Genomic DNA, 22,215 nt, shown 5'->3' on the forward strand with positions numbered 1-22,215 from the left:
ATATATATATATAAAATCTATACATACATATATTTTATTAACTATATATAAATTAGTTAAACGTTTTGTAGTCAATACAGTATATACATTTATTATAAAACTATAATAAAATAAAATTTAAATAACACACACACATATACATATATATATATATATATATATACACACTAAATATATTATTCATTTCTTTATTATTATAAATATGTATTAATATATACATATTATAATTAAATAATTAATAATAATTACATAACAAATTACACTACAGTAAAACAGCATTGATACAGTCATAATACCCTGTGGCCTACCTTCCATGTAACTTTTATGCTTTGGGAGGTGATGGCTTCCAGCGTTACATCTTGGGGTGGTCCTTCTGGATCTAGAGCGGTCAAACATTTACTCTGGTTATTCTGGTCTGACATCTGCTTTCATATTTCTCATAAACAGTGGCACCAGCGCTTATAAGTATCTCAGTCACTCTCCTGTAATGTCAACCTTGACCACCAGCTGGCAGTATTGCAACATAATTGCTTCTCTGTGTCAACTGATGGAACAATTCAATAGGAAGTGAAACATTAACAATATGTTTGCATTACTATTTGATCTATGAATAAAAAAAGCCCTTCAAAAGCCCTAAAAGTTTGCCCAAAACATTTCAAATATCAGAAATAAGATGGAAGAGTAACATGCACTGATGAATTGAACATAATAACACCAGGGATGTGAAGTAAAGTTGATTTCACGACTAGTAAATCATACCTGCTTCATCGGTGGTTACAGTGAGCTCGTTGCTGGGTTCACTGTCACCAATGTGGTTCTTCGCAAAAATACGGATGTTGTAGGTGGATGATGGGTGGAGTTCAATGATGGTAGCCTGGTTTAAGGTGGGAGAAACATCTCTGGTCCTGCGAGCTCTTTCCCAAGTTTCTGTTTATAAGTAGAGACATGCAAATGGTTGAAAACATATCTGGATCTCATGTGTCAACTGATCAGCTTTATTTATTGTCATTTCAAATGACAATTACAAGGTTTATAATGATCTATTCATCAAACTACTGTTGTTTGCATTCATTTGCATCACATACCTGTTTTATTTTTGCACTCAATATCATAGCCGGTGATGGGACTGTTTCCATCGAACCCCATGGTCCAGCGGAGGGCGATGGTCCTCTCTTTCACCTCACGAATCTCCACTTTAGGAGGCTCTGGCGGCTCTGAGAATTTAATGAAACGGCTCTCAGATTCTCAGAGGCTTTGGAATCATCCCCACATTTAAACAATGACATTTAAATCAGGAGATTTCTCTCAAGAGTCTCATTTCAAATGCCTAATAAATCCCTAGATTTCAGCCAAGCCCAGGTGATTTTCCGGCTGCTTACCTTGAACCGTTAACTGAAGGATGCCTCTGTCTTCACCATAAGAGTTAATGGCGTGACAGGAGAAGAATCCAGAATCCTCTCTCATCGTTGGATAGATCTGAAATATGAGTATAAAAATAAAAATATAAATTCAATGTAATAACATTTTAGTTACAAAACTAGTATTTTGTTTAAACAACATTTAAAAACACCAACATTCAATAGTTTGGGGTCAGCATGATGTTTTTTAAAGGGGTGGTTGATTATGATTTCACTTTTTTAACTTTAGTTAGTGTGTAATGTTCCTGTTTGATCATAAACAACATCTGCAAAGTTACGATGCTCAAAGTTCAATGCAAAGGGAGATATTTTCTTTTACAGAAATCGCTTTAAGGACTACAGCAGCTGGTAGGGACTACAATGAGGTTCTTCCTGGGTTGGTGACATCAAAAACCCCCAAATTTACATAAACCCTGCCCCTGAGAAACGCAGCAAAGGGGGTGAGGCCATATTGGGCTGCTTTAGAGAAGAGGAAGAGTTGTTGTAGTAGAGTGTTGTTACCATAAAGTCATTTTATGCCAGACTGCTTCACAAATGAGGTTCAATTCAACGCTGGATTTGTACAAAAAATTAACATGACGGCACATTCTAGTCGATGAGTTGAATCAACTCCACAGCAACTACATTCATTTATCCACTAACCATTCAGAAATGTCCAGTTCATTCTAAAAGTTCTTCCTGAGTCTCTCCATCAGTTTCTGACTTCGGTTTGAACAAAGTAAGGCTGAACACCGTTAAGGTGCGGTAACACTGCAATTTTCTTTCCATTGACTTCCATTTAAACGTGTGCGAATGTGACAGACCAGAAACGCAAGCTCGTGAGAAAAATTTAGCATTTCGTTGCGTTCCAAAGTTCAAGTTTGGTGAACTCTGACCTGCGAATTCGCATCATGTGAAGAAGTGCGACCAGTAGAAGATCGATTCGTCATGGCATGACCTCTTGGCGGAATTAAAAGAAAGATGTTTTTGCAGTAAAGTCGAGTAGGTTCTATATTTTTACATTTTGAATGTATTACTTTAAGTTATGTGTTGAATTCATGTTTATAAAAAAAGACGCTGTAGAAATTTTGCAAGTTAACAGTCTAGTGTGACCGCGGCTTTACTGACAATCATCATTTTGGCTGTGTTGTTGTTGAGCAACCGAAGCGTGAGCTGTTAAAGCTCCGCCCTCTTCCGGAAAGCGGGCCTTGAGCAGCAGCTCATTTGCATTTAAAGGGACATGCACAAAAACAGCATGTTTTTGCTCACACTCAAATAATGTGGCAAATTTGACAAGTTATAATAAATGATCTGTGGGGTATTTTGAGTTGAAACTTCACAGACACATTCTGGGGACACCAGAGACTTATTTTACATCTTGTGAAAGGGCCATTATAGGTCCCCTTTAAAAGAAATGAATACTTTTATTCGAGAAGAATGCATTAAATTGATCAAAAGTGACAGTAAAGACATTTATAATCTTATATTAATAGAAAGTTCAAGTTCTTTTGAACTTTTCCATCACAGGAATAAATTACATTTAAAAATATATTCAAATGGAAATTTTTAAATGGTAATAATATTTCACAATATTACTGCTTTTACTATATTCCTGTCAAGTAACTATAAGAGACTTCTTTCAAAAATATTTAAACTGTTACTAACCCCAAAATTTTAAACGGTAATGCATTTATTTTATATATTATACCATTTGTATTTTTATTATTATTATTTTAATTTTAATTTTAAATAACATTTAAATGTTAAATAAACATAACTATACAACTATATAAACAAAAAATAAATTGTCAATATATATATATATATATATATATATATATATATATATATATATATATATATATATATATAATTAAATATGTATTATTATTTAAATATAATAGTATGTGTATGTGAAGGACCTCATCACCATTTAAACAATTAATTAATTAATTAAACTAGCATTCAGAATTAAACCAAGTATCATCAGTACTATATTTTGAACTAAGTTTGAAGGATTGTTTCATTTTGAAATATGAGCATCAGAGTATCAGAGGCCAAGCATGAAAAATGACAACGCACAAATGAAGAATCTGACCTGCAGGGTGGAGACGACCTCGTCGCCGACGTTCTTGACTGTTACCGTGTGCCGCCACATGTCTGGATTGATCATATGTGACTGCTTCTCCTTTTCCAACTCCTTCTCCCATCTAACCATGATGGGCTTCTCGCCATGGGCCTTACAGCTCATCTCTATCTTCTCTCCTTTCGTTGCCAGTGAATTGTTGGGATACGATGTTATCATGGCCGGAACTGAGAGAGAGAAAAGAAAAAGCATCATGAGGACAAATGCCATCACTGTGAATTAAAATGAGTGAGTTTTTCTTATGACATCAATGACTTTTAACTTACATTTGTGTAAGTGCCATGTAACGTTTTGCAACAGCAAGGATCAGAACACTTTACAACTCCAGACAAGGTAAATGTTTTACAGCTCTATGGCAAATACAAGATTGAATGTGATGCTTTATGCAGAGGTACAGTTATTATTCCTCTCTCGCACACACACACACACACACACGTCCCGGTTCCTCACAGGCATTCATTGGGGGAGAGGAGCACCAGGCGGGTACGTGGGAGCGCCGGTACAGCGTGTGATGTGATTGAGTGTGTCAGGTTGAAAGTCCCGACCGTTTACATGTCATCTCTTATTCACTCTAGCAATTCTCAGCTCAGCAGCAAAAAAAAAAAAAAAAAGGGGAAAAAAAAAAAAGATTTTACTTAGGTTTTTTTGGTTTCCATTCCTGATTTTAAAACATTTCATATTTTAAGATTTTTTTAAATGTATTAATTATTTTTCTTTATTTTTTGAAAATATTAAAATGAAAAATTGTAAATATTTAAATCTGATCAAAAATTCTTGTTTTTCAATCTTTTATCACAATATGAAAAGTAACATTATCAACGTGCTGCATGGAAAAAAAAATTGTAGTTTATAAGAAATATCCCCATGGTTTCTTTTTGAAAAATTGAGTTCTTTTAATGACATTATTATCCAGGAAGTGACGTCATTATTAAAGGGAAAACAACATTACATATACACATTATATATACACATTATATTATATATATATATATATATATATATATATATATATAATATATAATATATAATATATATTTATATATATATATATAAATTTTATATAATTTATATTTATATCCAAAATAAAAGTTTGTGTTTAAATAATATATGTGTATGTACTGTGTATAATTTGTATATTTAAATACGCACACATATATGTATTTAAGAAATATTTACATGTATATACAGTATATATTTATATTATATATAAATATTTTTGTTTTAATTTAAAAAAATTATTACATATATACATGCATGTGTGTGTATTTGTATATGCATAATAATTATACACCTTACACACACACACACACACACATATATGCAAAATAACAAAAGCGCAAAAAAAATCAGCTCATAAAAACAAAAACTATATATATACACAAACAATTGTGAAATTTGACCCTTTTTTTAGTGGCATCACCTGTTTGTTTGTTTGTTTGTTTATTAGTTTGTTGCATATGCATTAGCTGGACCAGCCTGAAAAATATCATTTCCTAACATGAATATAGCTAAAAGTTACAAATATAAGTATGATTAATATCAATATTTCAATTGATATTACATTGACACCCTATAAGCTAACTGTCACTGAGCAACGGCTAACTTTAGCCCTTTATGTCCACCCTGTTAGCAATCCTAGCGTTTTCGTTTGTAAACAGTGAGAGGACACGTGTGAAGTCTCTTAATACGACTACAGTTGATCAGAGGGTACAAATGAAGCTGTACAGTCCCCCGATAAAAGATGCAGGCAGCCTAAACTGGCATCCTATTTCTTATCCCGGCCGAGTGCTCGCTAGTTATGCGATTATCCAGAATAAAACACTAAAGAGGGAAGTAGGCTCTGTGTTGGAGGGGCAGCTGTATCTTCCCTCAGGCTGCGAGCTGTCTTCATCACGACTGCATAATTGCTGTGTTGATGTATTTCTTTAATATCCAGCAGAATTATAAGCAGCAGTTGGACTGAAATGGAAGGTGCTAATTCTCCTCCTGAGATCCAGACAGAAGAACGGTGTGTTGCTGGGCAGGAACTTGCTCTCTTGGCTGTAGGAGTGATTTACGTCTCTTCTGAATCCTCTCTGATTGATTCAGGCTCATTTTACTCATTCATTTAGGGGTCGTAAATGGACGAAAATGATCCGCGTTAGGCTGCTTTGTGTGCTTGAGCGTATGTATTATTGTATTTTTGCATGTGTCATGAATACACGCATTTACACACAGTTTCTCGAGGTAGCTGCTTTTATTCCCTGGAATATCAGGGGCAGAGAAAGTGATATTCACCCATCCCAAGAGAAAGAATCACCATTATTTACCTGTGAGGAAAAATGAATCCCTGAACATAAGTTTCACAACTTCTGTTCACTTTAGTCAAAGCAAACTGTATCAGAGTATATTAAAACAGTGTATCTCCCAACATTTATGTGTTAACTTATTTAATACATTTATTTAACACATTCATGTTACCCAAACAGTTTATTTATGATCTGTGTGATTTCTAAAGGCCCGTCAAAATGCGTTCTACTTTATCCTTCAAGAGTAAAAAGGACCAACAAATTTATTTATAAACCAAATCCAGGGACTTTTAACAAGAATTAAATAATCTGCAGCCTATGTTTGGGATAATTTAATTTTGGAAGCCTAACATGTCTGAAATTTTACAGGTGAAAAACACTATTGATGGTACTAGCATTAATGAGAACCACTGCATGACAGCTGCATCAATCTTTCTAACAAATTAGTCTGTTTTCCTTCCTTAAGAGGAACTGAATGTATTATAATTAACTGCACAACATTTTGAAATTAAATTTTATGTTTTGTTTTTTTTAATTATTATTATTATTATTTTTTACTTCATCGGAATGGAACGAAACTCACAAAAAAAAATTATTCAAAAAGGTTAAATGGTCCTGAAAAAAAATTACATTTGTACTCCTAACAGTCAAAAATGTCTGCATTGGAAACGAATGGGAAATGAATTTCATCTAGTGGAAATGTTTGGTACTGCACCCAAACAAAATTTTACTGAAAGCTAATTTTTTGAAATATCACAATCAAATTTGGCACACAACTTGTTTAGATTTATGGCATTGATTTTCACACATTTTTAGAGTAAAACATGTTTTGGAAAATATATATTTCATATATCGAAAATAGTATTTTTGTGCATTTTTCATAACAACTTAAAATTTCCGTCATTTGTGAGAAAACGCTTCCCTGTAATTGATGGAATTTTCCTGCTTTCCGTGTTGTCACAGTTATACACTAGGGGGTGCTATTACACATCATCTGAAAGATTTTTCTGTATATAAGTAAATTACGTATATAAATCTATCTATCTATCTATCTATCTATCTATCTATCTATCTATCTATCTAAACACAGAGCTCATTTTGCAGATGTGTGTCCTTGACAGGTCTAGTTGACTGAGATGCAGTGGGAGTCTGTGGTCTCTGGTTTATATCCAGCCCGCAGGGAATCCTGGCTGCTTTCCTCTCCCCCTCCCATGAGAGCCCCCCTCCCTGCATCTCCCTTTCACCTGGACACGTTACCATGCCAACCAGCTCCGGCCTGCCTGCTCTCCCCCAGCTGTAAGAGGGTGCTGTCAATGGAGGACAAGAATAGAACAAACATCCAGAATTGATTTTCAGAGGAGAGCAGTTACTAGCCTGCATGTTTGTATCATGGATCCGAGCTGAATATCTTTCTCTGGGAGGATGACGCTGGTAATCTTGTCCTTTTTCATTCCTTTTCGGAATGAGAAAAAAAATAGCACAAGAGGAAAAGAACGACTGTGTTTGTTTAATGTCTTGATGTGAATAAGGCTGGAGGGGTTGTCAAACTAATCAGTCTAATTAGGTCACAAGGGGTCAGAATTGACAATTTGCTTTGCACAGCTCTATGACATTTGACCTCAAACTATCAATCCACACATAAATCTGCGAATTGGAGACACGTTTGCCGCATGTTTGGTGCAGACACAGGGAAATGATCCAGTTTCCCTTATACAGAACAAGTGAATATTTAAAGATGTACTTTAAAGTTTACAAAAAGATATTGTTAATTTAAGACATTAACCCTTAGCACTCCTATTGAGGGGCATGTTGTCACAACGAAAATGTCCATTTAACAGTTTCTCAGCACAACTTAAACAGTAAAACAATGATAATAGACAAAATAATTTATGTAAATTGCAACATGCAAATATTAAATAAAATAAATCAATATTTCAAACTATTGTTGTGCAAAAAATCTAATTTGTATATAATTTATAATATATATATATATATATATATATATATATATATATATATATATATATATATATATATATATATATAATCAATATTTGTAATATTAGCTAACAAACTAACAATGAATAATACTTACAGTATTTACTAATTTTCGTTTGTTAATTTCAACATTTACCAATACATTTTCATCAAAATGTTGTATCTGTTCACATTAGTTAATGCTCTGTAAATTATTATCTTTATTAACTAACATTAAAAAGGTTAATAAATGATGTATATATATATATATATATATATATATATATATATATATATATATATATATACACATAGCTAATTTTTAGTTTAGTTTAGCTATATGCAGTGTTCACTGCATTATACCTTTACACTATAAATGTATTTTATATATTTAATATTTATAATGTAAAACTATAAAAAACTATAACAATTACTCATAAATAATCTTAAATATAATAAATATTATCATTATAAATTGTGACAACCAGCAGTAGGTTATCCAAAAATATTACTTTTAATATTTGCTTAGTTTCTTGGCCGCATAATGCAACAAATGAAACCGGAATGACTGGAGCTCGAGACGGAGGCTGACTCCAGTGTAATGTCTCTCCTGTCTTAGTCTCATAGCGGCTCCTGGCTCCCCGCAGGCTTTCTGAGGGCACCCATCATCCCCTATCCCATCAGCGCTCAGGGCTGTGTGTGGGGGATGTAGGCCAAGACCATCCACCTCACTGGGCTGGCAGGCAGATTACATGCATGTGTATAGCATCCCCTGCCCCACGATGCACTGGGGTTAACAGTGAGCTGACTGGTTAAGTGGCCGTGTTCACTGCGGCCTGATCTCCTCCTTTACTGCACCATTGGGCTTTGCGTGGAGAATGAGCCGCATCATGATGCTGAAACTGGAAAAGCGTGCGGCCAATCAGAGCGAAGGAGGGGAGGGATTATAGATAAGCAGCCATTAACGTGACACTCCATTATGTCTTGTTATATAGAGAGTTGGGATCATCATAGCTGTTCTTTTATCAGCAGAATTTCCTGAAAATTGCTCTGTACAATCAAGCATCAGTGCTTCTACTTTCTAAATAGCATACTATTGTACTCCTCTGCAGTATATAGTAGGGGAGTGCAGGGCATAACATGTCTTTCTTCACCTGTTTCTCAGGGTTTCTCAATAAAAATTTATAAAAATTATAAATTTAATGTCATAGAATAGTATAGTTCGAATAGTGGGGCACATTGTAAGCTAAACATTAAAGGTGCTGTAAGAGATTACTGAGAAACGCTGTTGAAAGTGGATCAGATTGAGCATCACAATGTACTTGTAGCCAATCAGCAGTAGGGGGGCGTGTCCACTCATGATGGGGGAGGAAAGAGAGTGAGCAAGAGAGAGATTTGAAGAAAGCCTGTAGAAAGGGAGATGGCTGATGCTGTTTACACCTGGTATTAAGATGCGTTTTGGTCGATCGGATCACAAGTGGACGATACTAAACACGGGTGTAAACGGGGTGTAAAATATTTTGAGCTTGTCCACTTTTGACCACCTCTAGAGGTAAAAATGCATTAATTTGGTCGTTCCAAACCCGTAAGACCTCCGTTCATCTTCAGAACACAGTTTAAGATATTTTAGATTTAGTCTGAGAGCTTTCTGTCCCTCCATTGAAAGTGTTTGTACGGTAGACTGTCCATGTCCAAAAAGGTAATAATAACATCATCACAGTAGTCCATGTGACATCAGTGGGTTAGTTAGAAGTTTTTGAAGCATCGAAAATACATTTGGTCCAAAAATAACAAAAACTATGACTTTATTCAGCATTGTCTTCTCTTCCGGGTCTGTTGTCAATCCGCGTTCACGACTCCACAGTGAGGCTGCTTGTGACAGCGGTTGCTGCTGTGTAGGAGCTTCTTCCATCACTCTTAGTTCTGCGTCTGTGTATTCGGGTTCAAATAAATATGGCTGAGCAAAAAAATGCAAGTTTTCCTCTGTGTTGAAATCCTTAGACATGTTCTCTACAAACACAACTATAAATTTGTTTTTATAAGTTGGTCATTAATAAACTTGAAAGTTTGTTAACATGCAAGGTGTACAGAACGCACATATAATCGTAAAATGAATAAAAATAAATAAATAAAAGCCTCATGTCATCCATTGCTGCACACGAATGAGGTAAGCTTTGTGTTTTACATCATCTGCTGCATGAACATGTTTACAACACAGAAAACTCAGCGAAAAAAGCCAGCAAACTCGGGTTTGATTTGGGTATGCTAGAGCCTATATTGCTGTCTGTGTAATAACTAAAGTAATGTTTATATATACTATTTTCTGGCTAGTTTAGTTTAGTTTTTTTATAAGACCATACTTTAACCCAAACTGAATAATTAAAAACAAGTTTAAATAAGTAAATCTTCTATAAATATTTTTTAATATTAATTTTCTTTCCTGACATACTTCAATTTTTGTTAAAACACACTAGATATGCTTATTCTGTGCATTTAAATCACTTTTTTGTGTGAAATCATATTTATTTTGTCCATCAAAGGTGTACTCTCACTTTAATTGAGCATTAGCAGCGCAGCAAAAATAGACCCAGCGCCGAAACGACTGCGGCACTGCTGCTTCTGCTCTGCTCCTGCTCTGCTCCTGCAACACGCTGCAGCGCAGCCTCTGCGTGCGGTGTGAACGCTCTCATCTGTTAACATGGACGCCGAAAAAAATACGCTCTGCTGACGCGTGCGGTGTGAACCCGGCCTCAGGCTGTAAATGAAGCTCGGGCGCACCAGATATGTATTTTCGATGCTTCAAAAAATTCTAACTAACCCACTGATGTCACATGGACTACTTTGATGATGTTTTTATTACCTTAGCTCTCGGACTAAATCTAAAATATCTTAATTTGTGTTCCGAAGATGAATGAAGTGTTTTTCAACAGTGTTTCTCAGAAATCGCTTACAACACCTTTAAATAACTAATCTGCTAAAAAACAGATTGGTGATTAAAAATGATAGCATATTTGTCTCATTTTAAATAAACACTAAAAACTGAGATTAATTATTAACTTCAGTAAGAAATGTACTTTTGCTATGGCTAAAGATTTTTGAATTTTGGTGTAATTTTTTCTCTATATAAGTAATGAAGATATGGCAACTAGCAAGTTTAGTCTGTGCATAGTATGCCCAGATTGTGACTTACTACATTTCAAAATCTGAGGTGTACAAAAAAATTTAATGCACAGAATATTCTATCCTTAATCTAATCTTCCTTTGTTTCTGCTGTAAAAAATGTCACAATTGTGACTATTTCTCTTTTTTTTTACATCTTTATTTTTAGTAAATAAAGTTAACTGAACCCCTTTCATTGAATTAAACATGCAATGTGGCATACATTAAATGTATAAAAGAAGTATGAGTAGTGAGTAATGGATTTGAGTATTTTTTTCTGTTTTGTTTCAGAAGGGTACAATCTCTCCTTCTGTTCTGTGGCCATGGGGACATGAACTGTACTCTCAGCGCTGATCACGGGTGATCTTAATGAGGAGCTTGTTTGCGGTAAAGTGGAAAGATCACAGCGGACTCTGAAACAAACCTCTCAGGGAGACTCGAGTTACACCAGCGAGCCACAACAACAGACCTGTGCCTCCGGGAGCAGAGCTTTCCGCACAAACACCACGGCATGCACGTACGACAGTATTTCACCTGTCAGCCCGATCGATCTCTCTGAGAACAGAGTGTATGTGTGTGTTGTTACACGACATGAGAAGGAGAGCGGCAGAGAGAATAGAGACAGAGGGAGGAAGGGAGGGAGGGAAGGAGGAAGGGAAAGAGGATGAAGAAGAGGTTGTATTGGGCAGAGAGAGCGGCTCTGCAGGGAAGCTCCTGCTGCGTGCTGATAAGAGCAGGGTGTGAAAATAAGTCTCTCTAACATCACACTCTGATCAAATGAGAACGCAGCCACCTTTGCATAGGCAGACAGGGAATAGTCGGATAACCCGACATTAAAACAGATCATTTAGCTGCTGTGTCACACGCTGTAGAAAAACACTGTTAAAGCAAATGGATTTCAGCATTTATTTGAGTCACACAAGTATTTAAAGATATTACTACATTTTAAATAAACATCTTTGATGAAGTCAACATGACCCAATTTACTTTCTAAGAATACACGTTCCAGGTCTTATTATAATAAATCTTATTATATTCGGTGTTGGGGGTAACGCATTACAAGTAACATGAGATACGTAATCAGATTACTTTTTCAAGCAACTAAAGTAACGCATTACTTTTAAATTCACAACAACTTTTTTTGAGTTACCTTTTCAAGTAACTAGTAAAGTAACACATTACTTTTAAATTTACAACAAAATGTCTGAGTTACTTTTTCAAGTAATTAGTAAAGAAACGCATTACTTTTATATTTACAACAAAATTTCTGAGTTTCTTTTTCAAGTAACTAGTAAAGTGACGCATTACTTTTAAATTTACAAAATATCTGAGTTACTTTTTCAAGTAACTAGTAAAGTAACACATTACTTTTAAATTAACATTTCTGAGTTACTTTTTCAAGTAACTAGTAAAGTGACGCATTACTTTTAAATTTACAACAACATTTCTGAGTTACTTTTTCAAGTAACTAGTAAAGTAATGAATTACTTGTGACTAAATGTGAGCATGCATTTACTCATGTCACTTGCACAAAAACATATTCAATATTTCTCAAAATGAACAAAAACAGTGAAATGTAAACTATTTCACAAACCTGCAAATAGGGTTGTCACGGTACCAAGATTCCAGTACTCAGTACCAATACCGGTAAAATTTCAGCGTTCTCTGTACCAGTTTCGGTACCATAGCAAAAACTGTTGGAACTATTTTACTATGGATGATAATAATAATACGTAAATGTTTAAATGTAAATGTTTATAAGATTATAAACTGCTTTTCCACCGTTGGGCCAAACGCTTCTAGAAATGTTTTTTACGAATTATTTCCACTTGAACCTGGTACGGCACAGCACGATTACAAACCATTCTAGGCTCAGAATTATCAGCACGGTTGGCTAAAGTACGATTCAAAATATAGAGGTCAGTAAGATTTTTTTTTAAATAAATTATTATTGTATAATAATATAATAATATAATGTTACAAAATTTTCTATTTAAAATAAATGCATTTTTTCCTGAAAATCAAAAATCCTTAAAAAAACATATGGTTTCTACCTATAAATATTAAGCAGCACAACTTTTTTCAACATATTAGAATGATTTCTGAAGGATCATATGACACTGAAGTAATGATGCTGAAAATTCAGTTTTGCAAGTTTTGTTTTTATAAATGCAGCCTTGTTATATATATTTTTTCTATAAATGCAGAATTATTAATTTATATATCTTATATAATATTAGTATTAGTATTAATTCTATAATTATTTTTTAAATATAAAAATATATGCTCAAAATATCCTATTTTACTCACAACCATTATCAAGAATTTTTGGAATATAATCTGAAGCAATAATTACTGAGCTCTCCCTCTCTCTCTCCCTATGTGTGTACTGTATGTGTGTGGTAACAGAGTGTAACAGAGAGTGGGTGGAAACAGAAAAAGTGAGACATGCACACACACATTAAGCACATTGAAAGCACAAGCCTTTCCACATGTCAGCTCCTACTGGAGTACACAGTGTAATGAGGGGGAAAAAGGTTTTTGGCTACTCGTGGATAAACACCCACATGTGTCTAAGGCAGACAAAGACACTTTCACTGCAGAAACACTCTCACCTGACACATACAACTCTGGTTTAGTCTACAATACAAAGAATAATTCTAAGCCCTTATGACACAAAAAGGCTGATTAATAATAAAAAATAAATAATAAATAAAAACTACTGTGACCAAAACACACATTTGATTGGTTTTGCAAGTGGTAACCAGAAGGTTGTTGGTTCACGCCCCATAATGGTCACTCGGTGAACTTTCACCATAGTGTCCCTTAAGACATTCAGCCCAAGCTTTCTCCAGGAGGACTGTCAAAACAATGGACACATCTGTATCTTGTACCTCTTAAAAAATAAACATCTAAATATTTACCTCAATATGGTTGAGAGATTATAATTTTACCAGAACTGCAAAGCGAACCGTTAAAACAATCATCTATCATCTCAGTACAATATTGTTTCTTACTTTTCACGTTGAGGTACATGGACTTGCTGACATCGGCTCCCACGTCATTGCTGACCTTGCACAGGTAATAACCTGCATCCTCCTCAAGAACGTGCTTAATCAGTAGTGAGCCATTCCCGAGCAGCTGGACCCTGAAGCCGGAGTTTAGAGCGATGGGTTGAAACTGGGGCACCCCAGCACCTGGCAAAGAGAGGAAGACGTCCTCTAGTTAAAGTGCTTTCATACTTTTTTTTTCACCGTTGGCAAATAGTTTTAAAATGTAAAAAATAAAATAAAATAAATAATAAAATAAAATAAATGTACAGTTGATCCATCCATCCATCCATCCATCCATCTATCTATCTATCTATCTATCTATCTATCTATCTATCTATCTATCTATCTATCTATCTATCTATCTATCTATCTATCTATCTATCTATCTATCTATCTATCTATCTATCTATCTATCTATCTATCTATCTATCTATCTATCTATCTATCTATCTAACCCCAACATATCCTCCAACCAATACGCCAATATAGTCATTTGTCACTTCCCTGAAATACGACCCATAGGAGCATTTACTCAATTTGTGCCCCTATCGACAACAGGATACTTTGCTAAATGGAAATAGGACAAATGGCAGGTAAGGGACCATATAAAAAGTCCACACACTGCATTTAAATTAATATGCATTTTGATTGGTAACGGCGGTCATATGTCATTTCATGACGACAGACGTAACATGACACTGTCATTAGTTTTACACCAGCTAGAGGGCGCATGACTTTAAAACGTAAATATAGGTCACAATAAGGTGCTTGAAAAAACGACCTATAGGGTTGTTTTTTTGGAGGAGGACAGTCTCATCTATCTATCTATCTATCTATCTATCTATCTATCTATCTATCTATCTATCTATCTATCTATCTATCTATCTATCTATCTATCTATCTATCTATCTATCTATCTATCTATCTATCTATCTATCTATCTATCTATCTATCTATCTATCTATCTATCATGAAATTTATTCTTAAAGGTGCCCAAGAATGCTTTTTCACAAGATGTAATATAAGTCTAAGGTGTCCCCTGAATGTGTCTGTGAAGTTTCAGCTCAAAATACCCCATAGATTTTTTTTATTAATTTTTTAATTGCGTATTTTGGGGCATCACTGATTTTGGCCGCGCCGCCCCTTTAAATGGCGTGCTCCCTGCCACACGAGCTCTCGACTATATTACAGTGCATTTACAAAGTTCACACAGCTAATATAACCCTCAAATGGATCTTTACAAGATGTTCGTCATGCATGCTGTATGCATGCTTCGAATTATGTGAGTAAAGTATTTATTTTGATGTTTACGTTTGATTCTGTATGAGTTTGAGGCTATGCTCCGTGGCTAACGGCTAATGCTACACTGATGGAGAGATTTATAAAGAATGAAGCTGTGTTTATGCATTATACAGACAAGTGTTTAATAATGAAAATAGCGACGGCCTCTTGTCTCCGTCAGTACAGTAAGAAACGATGGTAACTTTAACCACATTTAACAGTACATTAGCAACATGCTAATGAAACATTTAGAAAGACAATTTACAAATATCACTAAAAATATCATGCTATCATGGATCATGTCAGTTATTATTGCTCCATCTGCCATTTTTCACTGTTGTTCTTGCTGGCTTACCTTGTCTGTGCACAGATCCAGACGTGAATACTGCCTTTCCTTGTCTAATGCTGTGTTCACACCAAACGCGAATAGAGCGTCTGGCACGAATGATTTCAATGTTAAGTCAATGTAAAGACGCGTTTACGCGCGTCTGGAGGTCTCGCGGCGCGTCATTTGCGTGATCTAGTTCACGCAAATGACGCAAATTGAGCGTTTTGCGCGATACGCGCGAGTGGTGCTTTTTGTGCATTTATGTGTTTGACGCTAATTCGCGTCTGACGCCCGAGTTGAAAAATTTGAACTGTGGTGTAAATTCGCGCCGCGTTAAGCGGCAAACTAGACGCGGTAGACGCGAATATGACGCTCTATTCGCGTTTGGTGTGAACGCAGCATAATGCCTTGAACATGGGCTGGCATATATGCAAATATTGGGGTCATACATATTAATGATCCCGACTGTTACGTAACAGTCGGTGTTATGTTGAGATCCGCGTGTTTTCCGGAAGTCTTTTAAACAAATGAGATTTATATAAGAAGGAGGAAGCAATGGGGTTTGAAACTTAATGTCTTTTCCATGTACTGAACTCTTGTTATTTAACTATGCCAATATAAATTCAATTTTTGATTCTAGGGCACCTTTAAAACAACCAAAAGCTATTTTGACAATGTTCTAAGAAAAACAAACTACAAGGTATGATGTTTTATCGTACACAAATTTGTTTCTCAAGTAAATGTATCTGCTTTTAAAGAATGTTTATATATTTTTCAAGACAAAATACCAATTAAGAAAATTATTTTTGCATGCAAAGTTATAGTTGTCATTGAAGCTAAGTACCTTTGGAATATTTCCACTCAATAGTCGGCCGTGGCTCTCCATCCGCAGAGCAGTTCAAGGTCACAGATTTACCATAAATTCCATCCTGGTCTTGAGGCTGCACTTTGAACCTTGGTGGAACTACAAAAAAATCCAGAAATTCACATTCAAGTTATGTCTTTGTGAAAGTTTCTTCATTGTAATCCAAAAAAGGATGCTTAACATTTAGTCTTACCTCTAACTATGAGCTGACTCTGGTATTTGACGACAGCGGCATCGTTTTGGGCAATGCAGGTGTAGGTGCCGTTGTGCACCCGCTGGAGGTTGGAGATACGCAAGGAGCTGGTGAAATCGATGTTGTCGATGGTCACGCCCAGGCTGGCATTAATGGGCTTTCCATCCTTCTCCCAGGTGATAGAGATGGGAAGGTCACCCGAGCGCACAACGCAGGGCACGAAGACGCGATGGCCGATGGAATATCGTGGGAATTCGAAAGGCTGGATAAAGGGAGGCACTGACGACAACCAGAGAACATTGTTAAATATTGCTACTGTATGAACAGGACTTTTTAATTAACTCATTTTCCTTCAGATGTCAAGTATCACTACCTTTCACAGTGATGTGGACACTCTGGTTCTTGAACAGCTGGGGCTGAACGAGCACATGGCAGCTGTACTCTCCTTCGTCCAATTCTTTCTGCACATTCAGCAGCTTCAGCGTGCCGTTGTTCTCGAACGCCCTTTGACGGTCATTAAAAGGGAGAAGGTTGGAGTTCTTGTACCATTTGATGGAGTAATAGGGGTAACCAATCACATGGCAGTGAATGTACATGTCCCGTCCAGCTATAGCTGTGAGGTTTTTCATTGGTCGTATGTCAGCAGAACCTTTAAAGGTACAAAAAAGAAACACTTCTCTTTAAAAGAATATTGACATTGTGATGGAAGTCCAATTTGCAGAAAATGTAGCAAAAAAAGAAAAAAGAAAAGAAAGAAAATGTAGATTTATGGTTAATGGATGAGGGCCTTTCTAAGATCAAAGAAAGAAACAGACAACACAACGTTAATGATTAAGAAGGTTAGTTTGATACTCGTAAATGGGATTGTTTCTCACACATTGCATCCCTTTATATATTATTGTGAAAAAGAAGTGTTCTTAAATGTATTGAATTTGCACTTGTAGTGTACTTCAAATCTTGGGAATATATTTTTAAAAACTGTTCTGGCTGATAATATAAAATTAATGAAATAAAATGCCACTTAAGTGTGCTTAAAGGGAGTATCACTATCATGATGTTTCTTAACACACTTAAAGGTAGGGTAGGCAATTTCAGAGAGGCTAGCAATAGCAAGCTAGCTTTGAACCATGTCTCAAAGCACATAACATTACAATAATAATAATAATAATGTAAATAACTTACAGAGCACTGACTTGTACCAACTGACTGCTGCAGATTAATTTCGGCGTTGATAGTTTTGACATAGAAACACATAAATCTGAGGATATGAACAGCTCCGGGTAGAAAGTCACGGGTTGCCATCTCGTAATTACGGTTATGACATGGCGTGAACGCAGCATAAGCTTGTTGTTTTGGTTCAGGAGTAAAATGTGTAAATGTAAAAAGTGGCTGCTGTTTGTTTCTGGTGCTCGGTGACTGTCTACAACTACGGAACGCGCTGATGACGTGTGATGTTTGTGGACCGAATGCAATGATTGGATGAACATTTTTTGGTCCTGAGACACAGAAGATATATGTACATGTTTTAATGTTTAGACCACTACTAATATTGATTGCTATCAGGATGTGAAGAGAGTTTATAAAAAAAAGAGTGTTTATAAAAAAAATTCCCTACCCTACCTTTAAGTGCACTTTTAAAAAGTGCACTTTGTAATAATGTCAAATTAAAAGTTTTACTTTAGAGTACATTTTAAATAATTTAGTTTTAATAATCTTTTGTCATGTTTTAGACTATACTTGTTGACTGTGTTGACTAACATACTGAAGCTACGGTGGCCCAGTAGTGCACAACACAACGAAATTAAAAAAGCAAACACAACGGAATAAAGCCACAACACAACGAAATCAATCCACAACACAACGGAATAAAGCCACAACACAACGGAATAAAGCCACAACACAACGGAAATGCTCCCGACCACTATGGGGCTCTCAGAGCTTGTTAATATTAGTATTCCTTGCCAGTGTTCTATAAAGTCGACAGTCTTTTACAAAGATATCAATACCATGATTAGTTTTAAGTATGTAAACATTGTATATAGACATGAAATATTAATTCAAAACCACTTGAGTGCACAATAGCTTCATATTTATACTTGTGAATGATTTGACGCGCTACCACAGCGCATGATGAAGGGAACGTCTGACAATTCCACCAAGTGGTTAAAACGTATAATTTGTATTCATTACAATGACTTTGTTTAACATTTAAAAACAGACATGTCCAAATTCCAAAGCTTCTTACTTCCTGTTGGTAAGACTGACAAGCTTTATAATTTGAACATGTCTGTTTTTAAATGTTAAAAGTAATTTTAATGAATACAAATTATACGTTTTAACCACTTGGTGGAATTGTCAGACGTTCCCTTCATCATTCGCCGTGGTAGCGCGTCGAATCATTCACAAGTATAAATATGAAGCTATTGTGCACTCAAGTGGTTTTGAATTAATATTTCATGTCGATATACAGTGGTTATATACTGCTGAAACTAATCGTGGTATTCATATCACTGCCGACTCTATTAAACATTGGCAAGGAATACCAACAATACCGAGCTTTGAGAGGCCCCTAGTGGTTGGGAGCATTTCCGCTGTGTTGTGGCTTTATTCCGCTGTGTTGTGGCTCGATTTCGTTGTGTTGTGGTTTTATTCCGTTGTGTTGTGGCTTGATTTCGTTGTGTTGTGGTTTTATTCCGCTGTGTTGTGGCTCGATTTCGTTGTGTTGTGGTTTTATTCTGTTGTGTTGTGGCTCGATTTCGTTGTGTTGTGGTTTTATTCCGTTGTGTTGTGGCTTGATTTCATTGTGTTGTGGCTTTATTCCGTTGTGTTGTGAACTTATGTTTGCTTTTTTAATTTCGTTGTGTTGTGCACTACTAGGCCACCATATGAAGCACATGTAAAATACTTTTTATATTAGATTTAAAGTTAATATATTTGAAATGTACTAAATTGCAACATTGTTAAATCTTAAATATATTTAAATACATGACATACAAGTTTAAATAGAAATGACATTAAAATATATTTTAGTTTACCATAAATGCTTATATTTTGCAATACCATTTAACCATATTTTAAAGACAATATAAGTAATAATTATTAAATTACATATAAATCATTTATCATTTAATTTTGAATAACATGCAATTAACTGTCAGGAAACAATACATTCATTTCACATTTCCATAATAAGTATACAATTACAATAGTATGTATACAATAGTATGCTAAAGTTTACTTCTTTTTCACGAGGGTAATGTGATGTCTCTAGAGGATAAATGATGTTTAAAACTATGCTTAAATTCTGTGCGTTTCGCAAACTGTAATGAGAAAGTTGTATTTGTCTGTGCAAAAGTGGCAACATTGATACTAGAGTGTTGTGGGTGGTTGACAAAGTGTTACTATGCAGTTGCTAAGGTGTTCTAGGTGGTTGCTAAGTTGCCAAGTCTAAAGAGCCCACACCTAGGTATCTGAAGACATTTTTGAGACAGCTGCCAATCATGGGTGAAACCACAGGATTAGTAAATCAATAATTATTTCTCCAAAAAAAGGGAAAGCAAAAGAGTGCAAAATATAAAATATTGATTAAGAAGTAAAACATACACTACATACACAAAAAAAAGTCTTGAAAACTACAACCGTGGTTGGAAACACACAGAGGAAAACAAATACACACTGAGCCATATGAAAGAGTGAACATGACCCAAAAAGCAACTAAAAGAATAAAAAGCTCAGCAGAAAATAAACAACAGCAGATGTTAGTCAGGCCCTCGTCTCACGTATGAACTTGAGATGAGCAGAATGAAATATACGTATGTGTGTGTTTTGGAGGAGTTGATCTGACAAGCACCTCTTACGTTTATTCGAGCCTGGTAGGAGACCGTCCCTGCAGAGTTGTTGCAGGTGCAGCGATAGACCCCACTGTCACGGACCTGGGTGTGGGAGATGTTCAGGTAGCTGACCACGTTCCCCTCCGCCGTTATGCTGTGACCGATGCGGTGCCGACTGTCCTTCATGACAACGTCATCGTCCAGCGTCCAGGTGACGGCGGGCTGTGGAGTTCCCTTGACGTGACACGTCAAGGAGACAAACTCGTTCGGACCGACGACTTTCTCGCTGAAGGCGGACAGGATCTTAGGGGTTCCATCTGCAGAAAGAGATGTTTTTATTAAGCTTTAAAGGGATAGTTCACCAAGAAAAATTAAATTCTGTCAATAATCAATCAACTAACCCTTTAAGAAATCAAAATGTACCAAAATGAAAAAGCCGGGATAGTGCTGACCTTCTAAAATAACTTGCACAAAATCCTGAGCTGACATTTTGGCCTTCCTGGCAAAGCACTGGTAAGCTCCACCATCGCTCTTCGCCATCCCGTCCATCACAAGGTTCTCCTTATTGATCCCATTCATTCGTATATTAGCGCCGGCATTGATCTTGTCGCCGTTGCGGTACCACGAGAGCTCGTACTCATCGGAGCCAGTAACGCTGCAGGTTAGCGACACTTGGCTGCCCACACTGCCTTTCACCTTTCGCGGACTGACCACCACTTTAAGAGGTTCTGGAACAACACGGTGACATTATTTATCAATGAGATATTAAGAATTTACTGACTCAAACCAAAAACATTACATTTGGAATGAGAAATGTGATATATACCTTTTACAGTGAGGCGACCTATGACCTCTGCATTTCCATAGCTGTTCCACACCTCACACACGTAGCTGCCGGTGTCACTGGGCTGGGCTCTCTCGATCAGCAGGCCTGTTACGCTCTGACGGAAACGGGAGTCTGATTCTAGTGGTCTGTTGTTTTTCAGCCAGCTGTATTTTGGTGCGGGGTGTCCGGAGGCCTTGCATGGGAGCTCCACCCTGTGGGACGCCATGACCTCCCGCTTCTCAAACCCATCGAGGATCGCTGGCGCTGAGTTTGTAGGATCTATTAGCAATAAAAAGTGTTAATTTATATAGAATTTATCTATCTGTCTATTTATCTGTCTGTCTGTCTGGCTGTCTTTTTGTCCATCCATCCATCCATCCATCCATCCATCCATCCTTCTGTCTGTCTGTCTATCCATCCATCCATCCAGCCAGCTGTCTTTCTGTCCATCCATCCATCCATCCATCCATCCATCCATCCATCCATCCATCCATCCATCCATCCATCCATCCAGCTGTCTTTCTGTCCATCCATCTATCCATCCATCCATCCAGCTGTCTTTCTGTCCATCCATCCATCCATCCATCCATCCATCCATCCATCCATCCATCCATCCATCCAGCCATCTTTCCGTCTATCCACCCGTCCATCCATCCATCCATTCCAGCTGTCTTTCTGTCTGTCTGTTTATCCACCCGTCCATCCATCCATCCATTCCAGCTGTCTTTCTGTCTGTCTGTCTATCTACCTGTCCATCCATTCATCCATCCATCCATCCATCCATCCATCCATCCATCCATCCATCCATCCATCCATCCGTCTTACTGTCTATCTACCTGTCCATCCATCATCCATCCATCCGGCTGTCTTTT

At 36.3% G+C, this 22,215-nt stretch overlaps 1 protein-coding gene across 5 annotated transcripts in view; it reads right to left on the minus strand.

Moving 5' to 3' along the window:
* The window catches only part of dscama (Down syndrome cell adhesion molecule a), an 80,579-nt gene that overhangs the window by 16,886 nt on the left and 41,478 nt on the right, over positions 1–22,215 (minus strand). For all 5 annotated transcript variants that reach the window (XM_067397609.1, XM_067397610.1, XM_067397608.1 and 2 more), the window contains exons 4-15: positions 21,344–21,622; positions 20,970–21,245; positions 20,538–20,834; positions 17,061–17,336; positions 16,688–16,966; positions 16,474–16,593; positions 13,985–14,164; positions 3,496–3,710; positions 1,380–1,476; positions 1,086–1,214; positions 760–927; positions 309–379 (exon numbers count right to left, since the gene is read on the minus strand). In XM_067397609.1, coding sequence (XP_067253710.1) covers positions 309–379; positions 760–927; positions 1,086–1,214; positions 1,380–1,476; positions 3,496–3,710; positions 13,985–14,164; positions 16,474–16,593; positions 16,688–16,966; positions 17,061–17,336; positions 20,538–20,834; positions 20,970–21,245; positions 21,344–21,622 — 2,387 coding nt within the window. The remainder of the gene's footprint in view (positions 1–308; positions 380–759; positions 928–1,085; positions 1,215–1,379; positions 1,477–3,495; positions 3,711–13,984; positions 14,165–16,473; positions 16,594–16,687; positions 16,967–17,060; positions 17,337–20,537; positions 20,835–20,969; positions 21,246–21,343; positions 21,623–22,215) is intronic.

This window comes from Chanodichthys erythropterus, chromosome 10 (assembly GCF_024489055.1).
Source record: "Chanodichthys erythropterus isolate Z2021 chromosome 10, ASM2448905v1, whole genome shotgun sequence".
Taxonomy (NCBI): Eukaryota; Metazoa; Chordata; class Actinopteri; order Cypriniformes; family Xenocyprididae; genus Chanodichthys; species Chanodichthys erythropterus.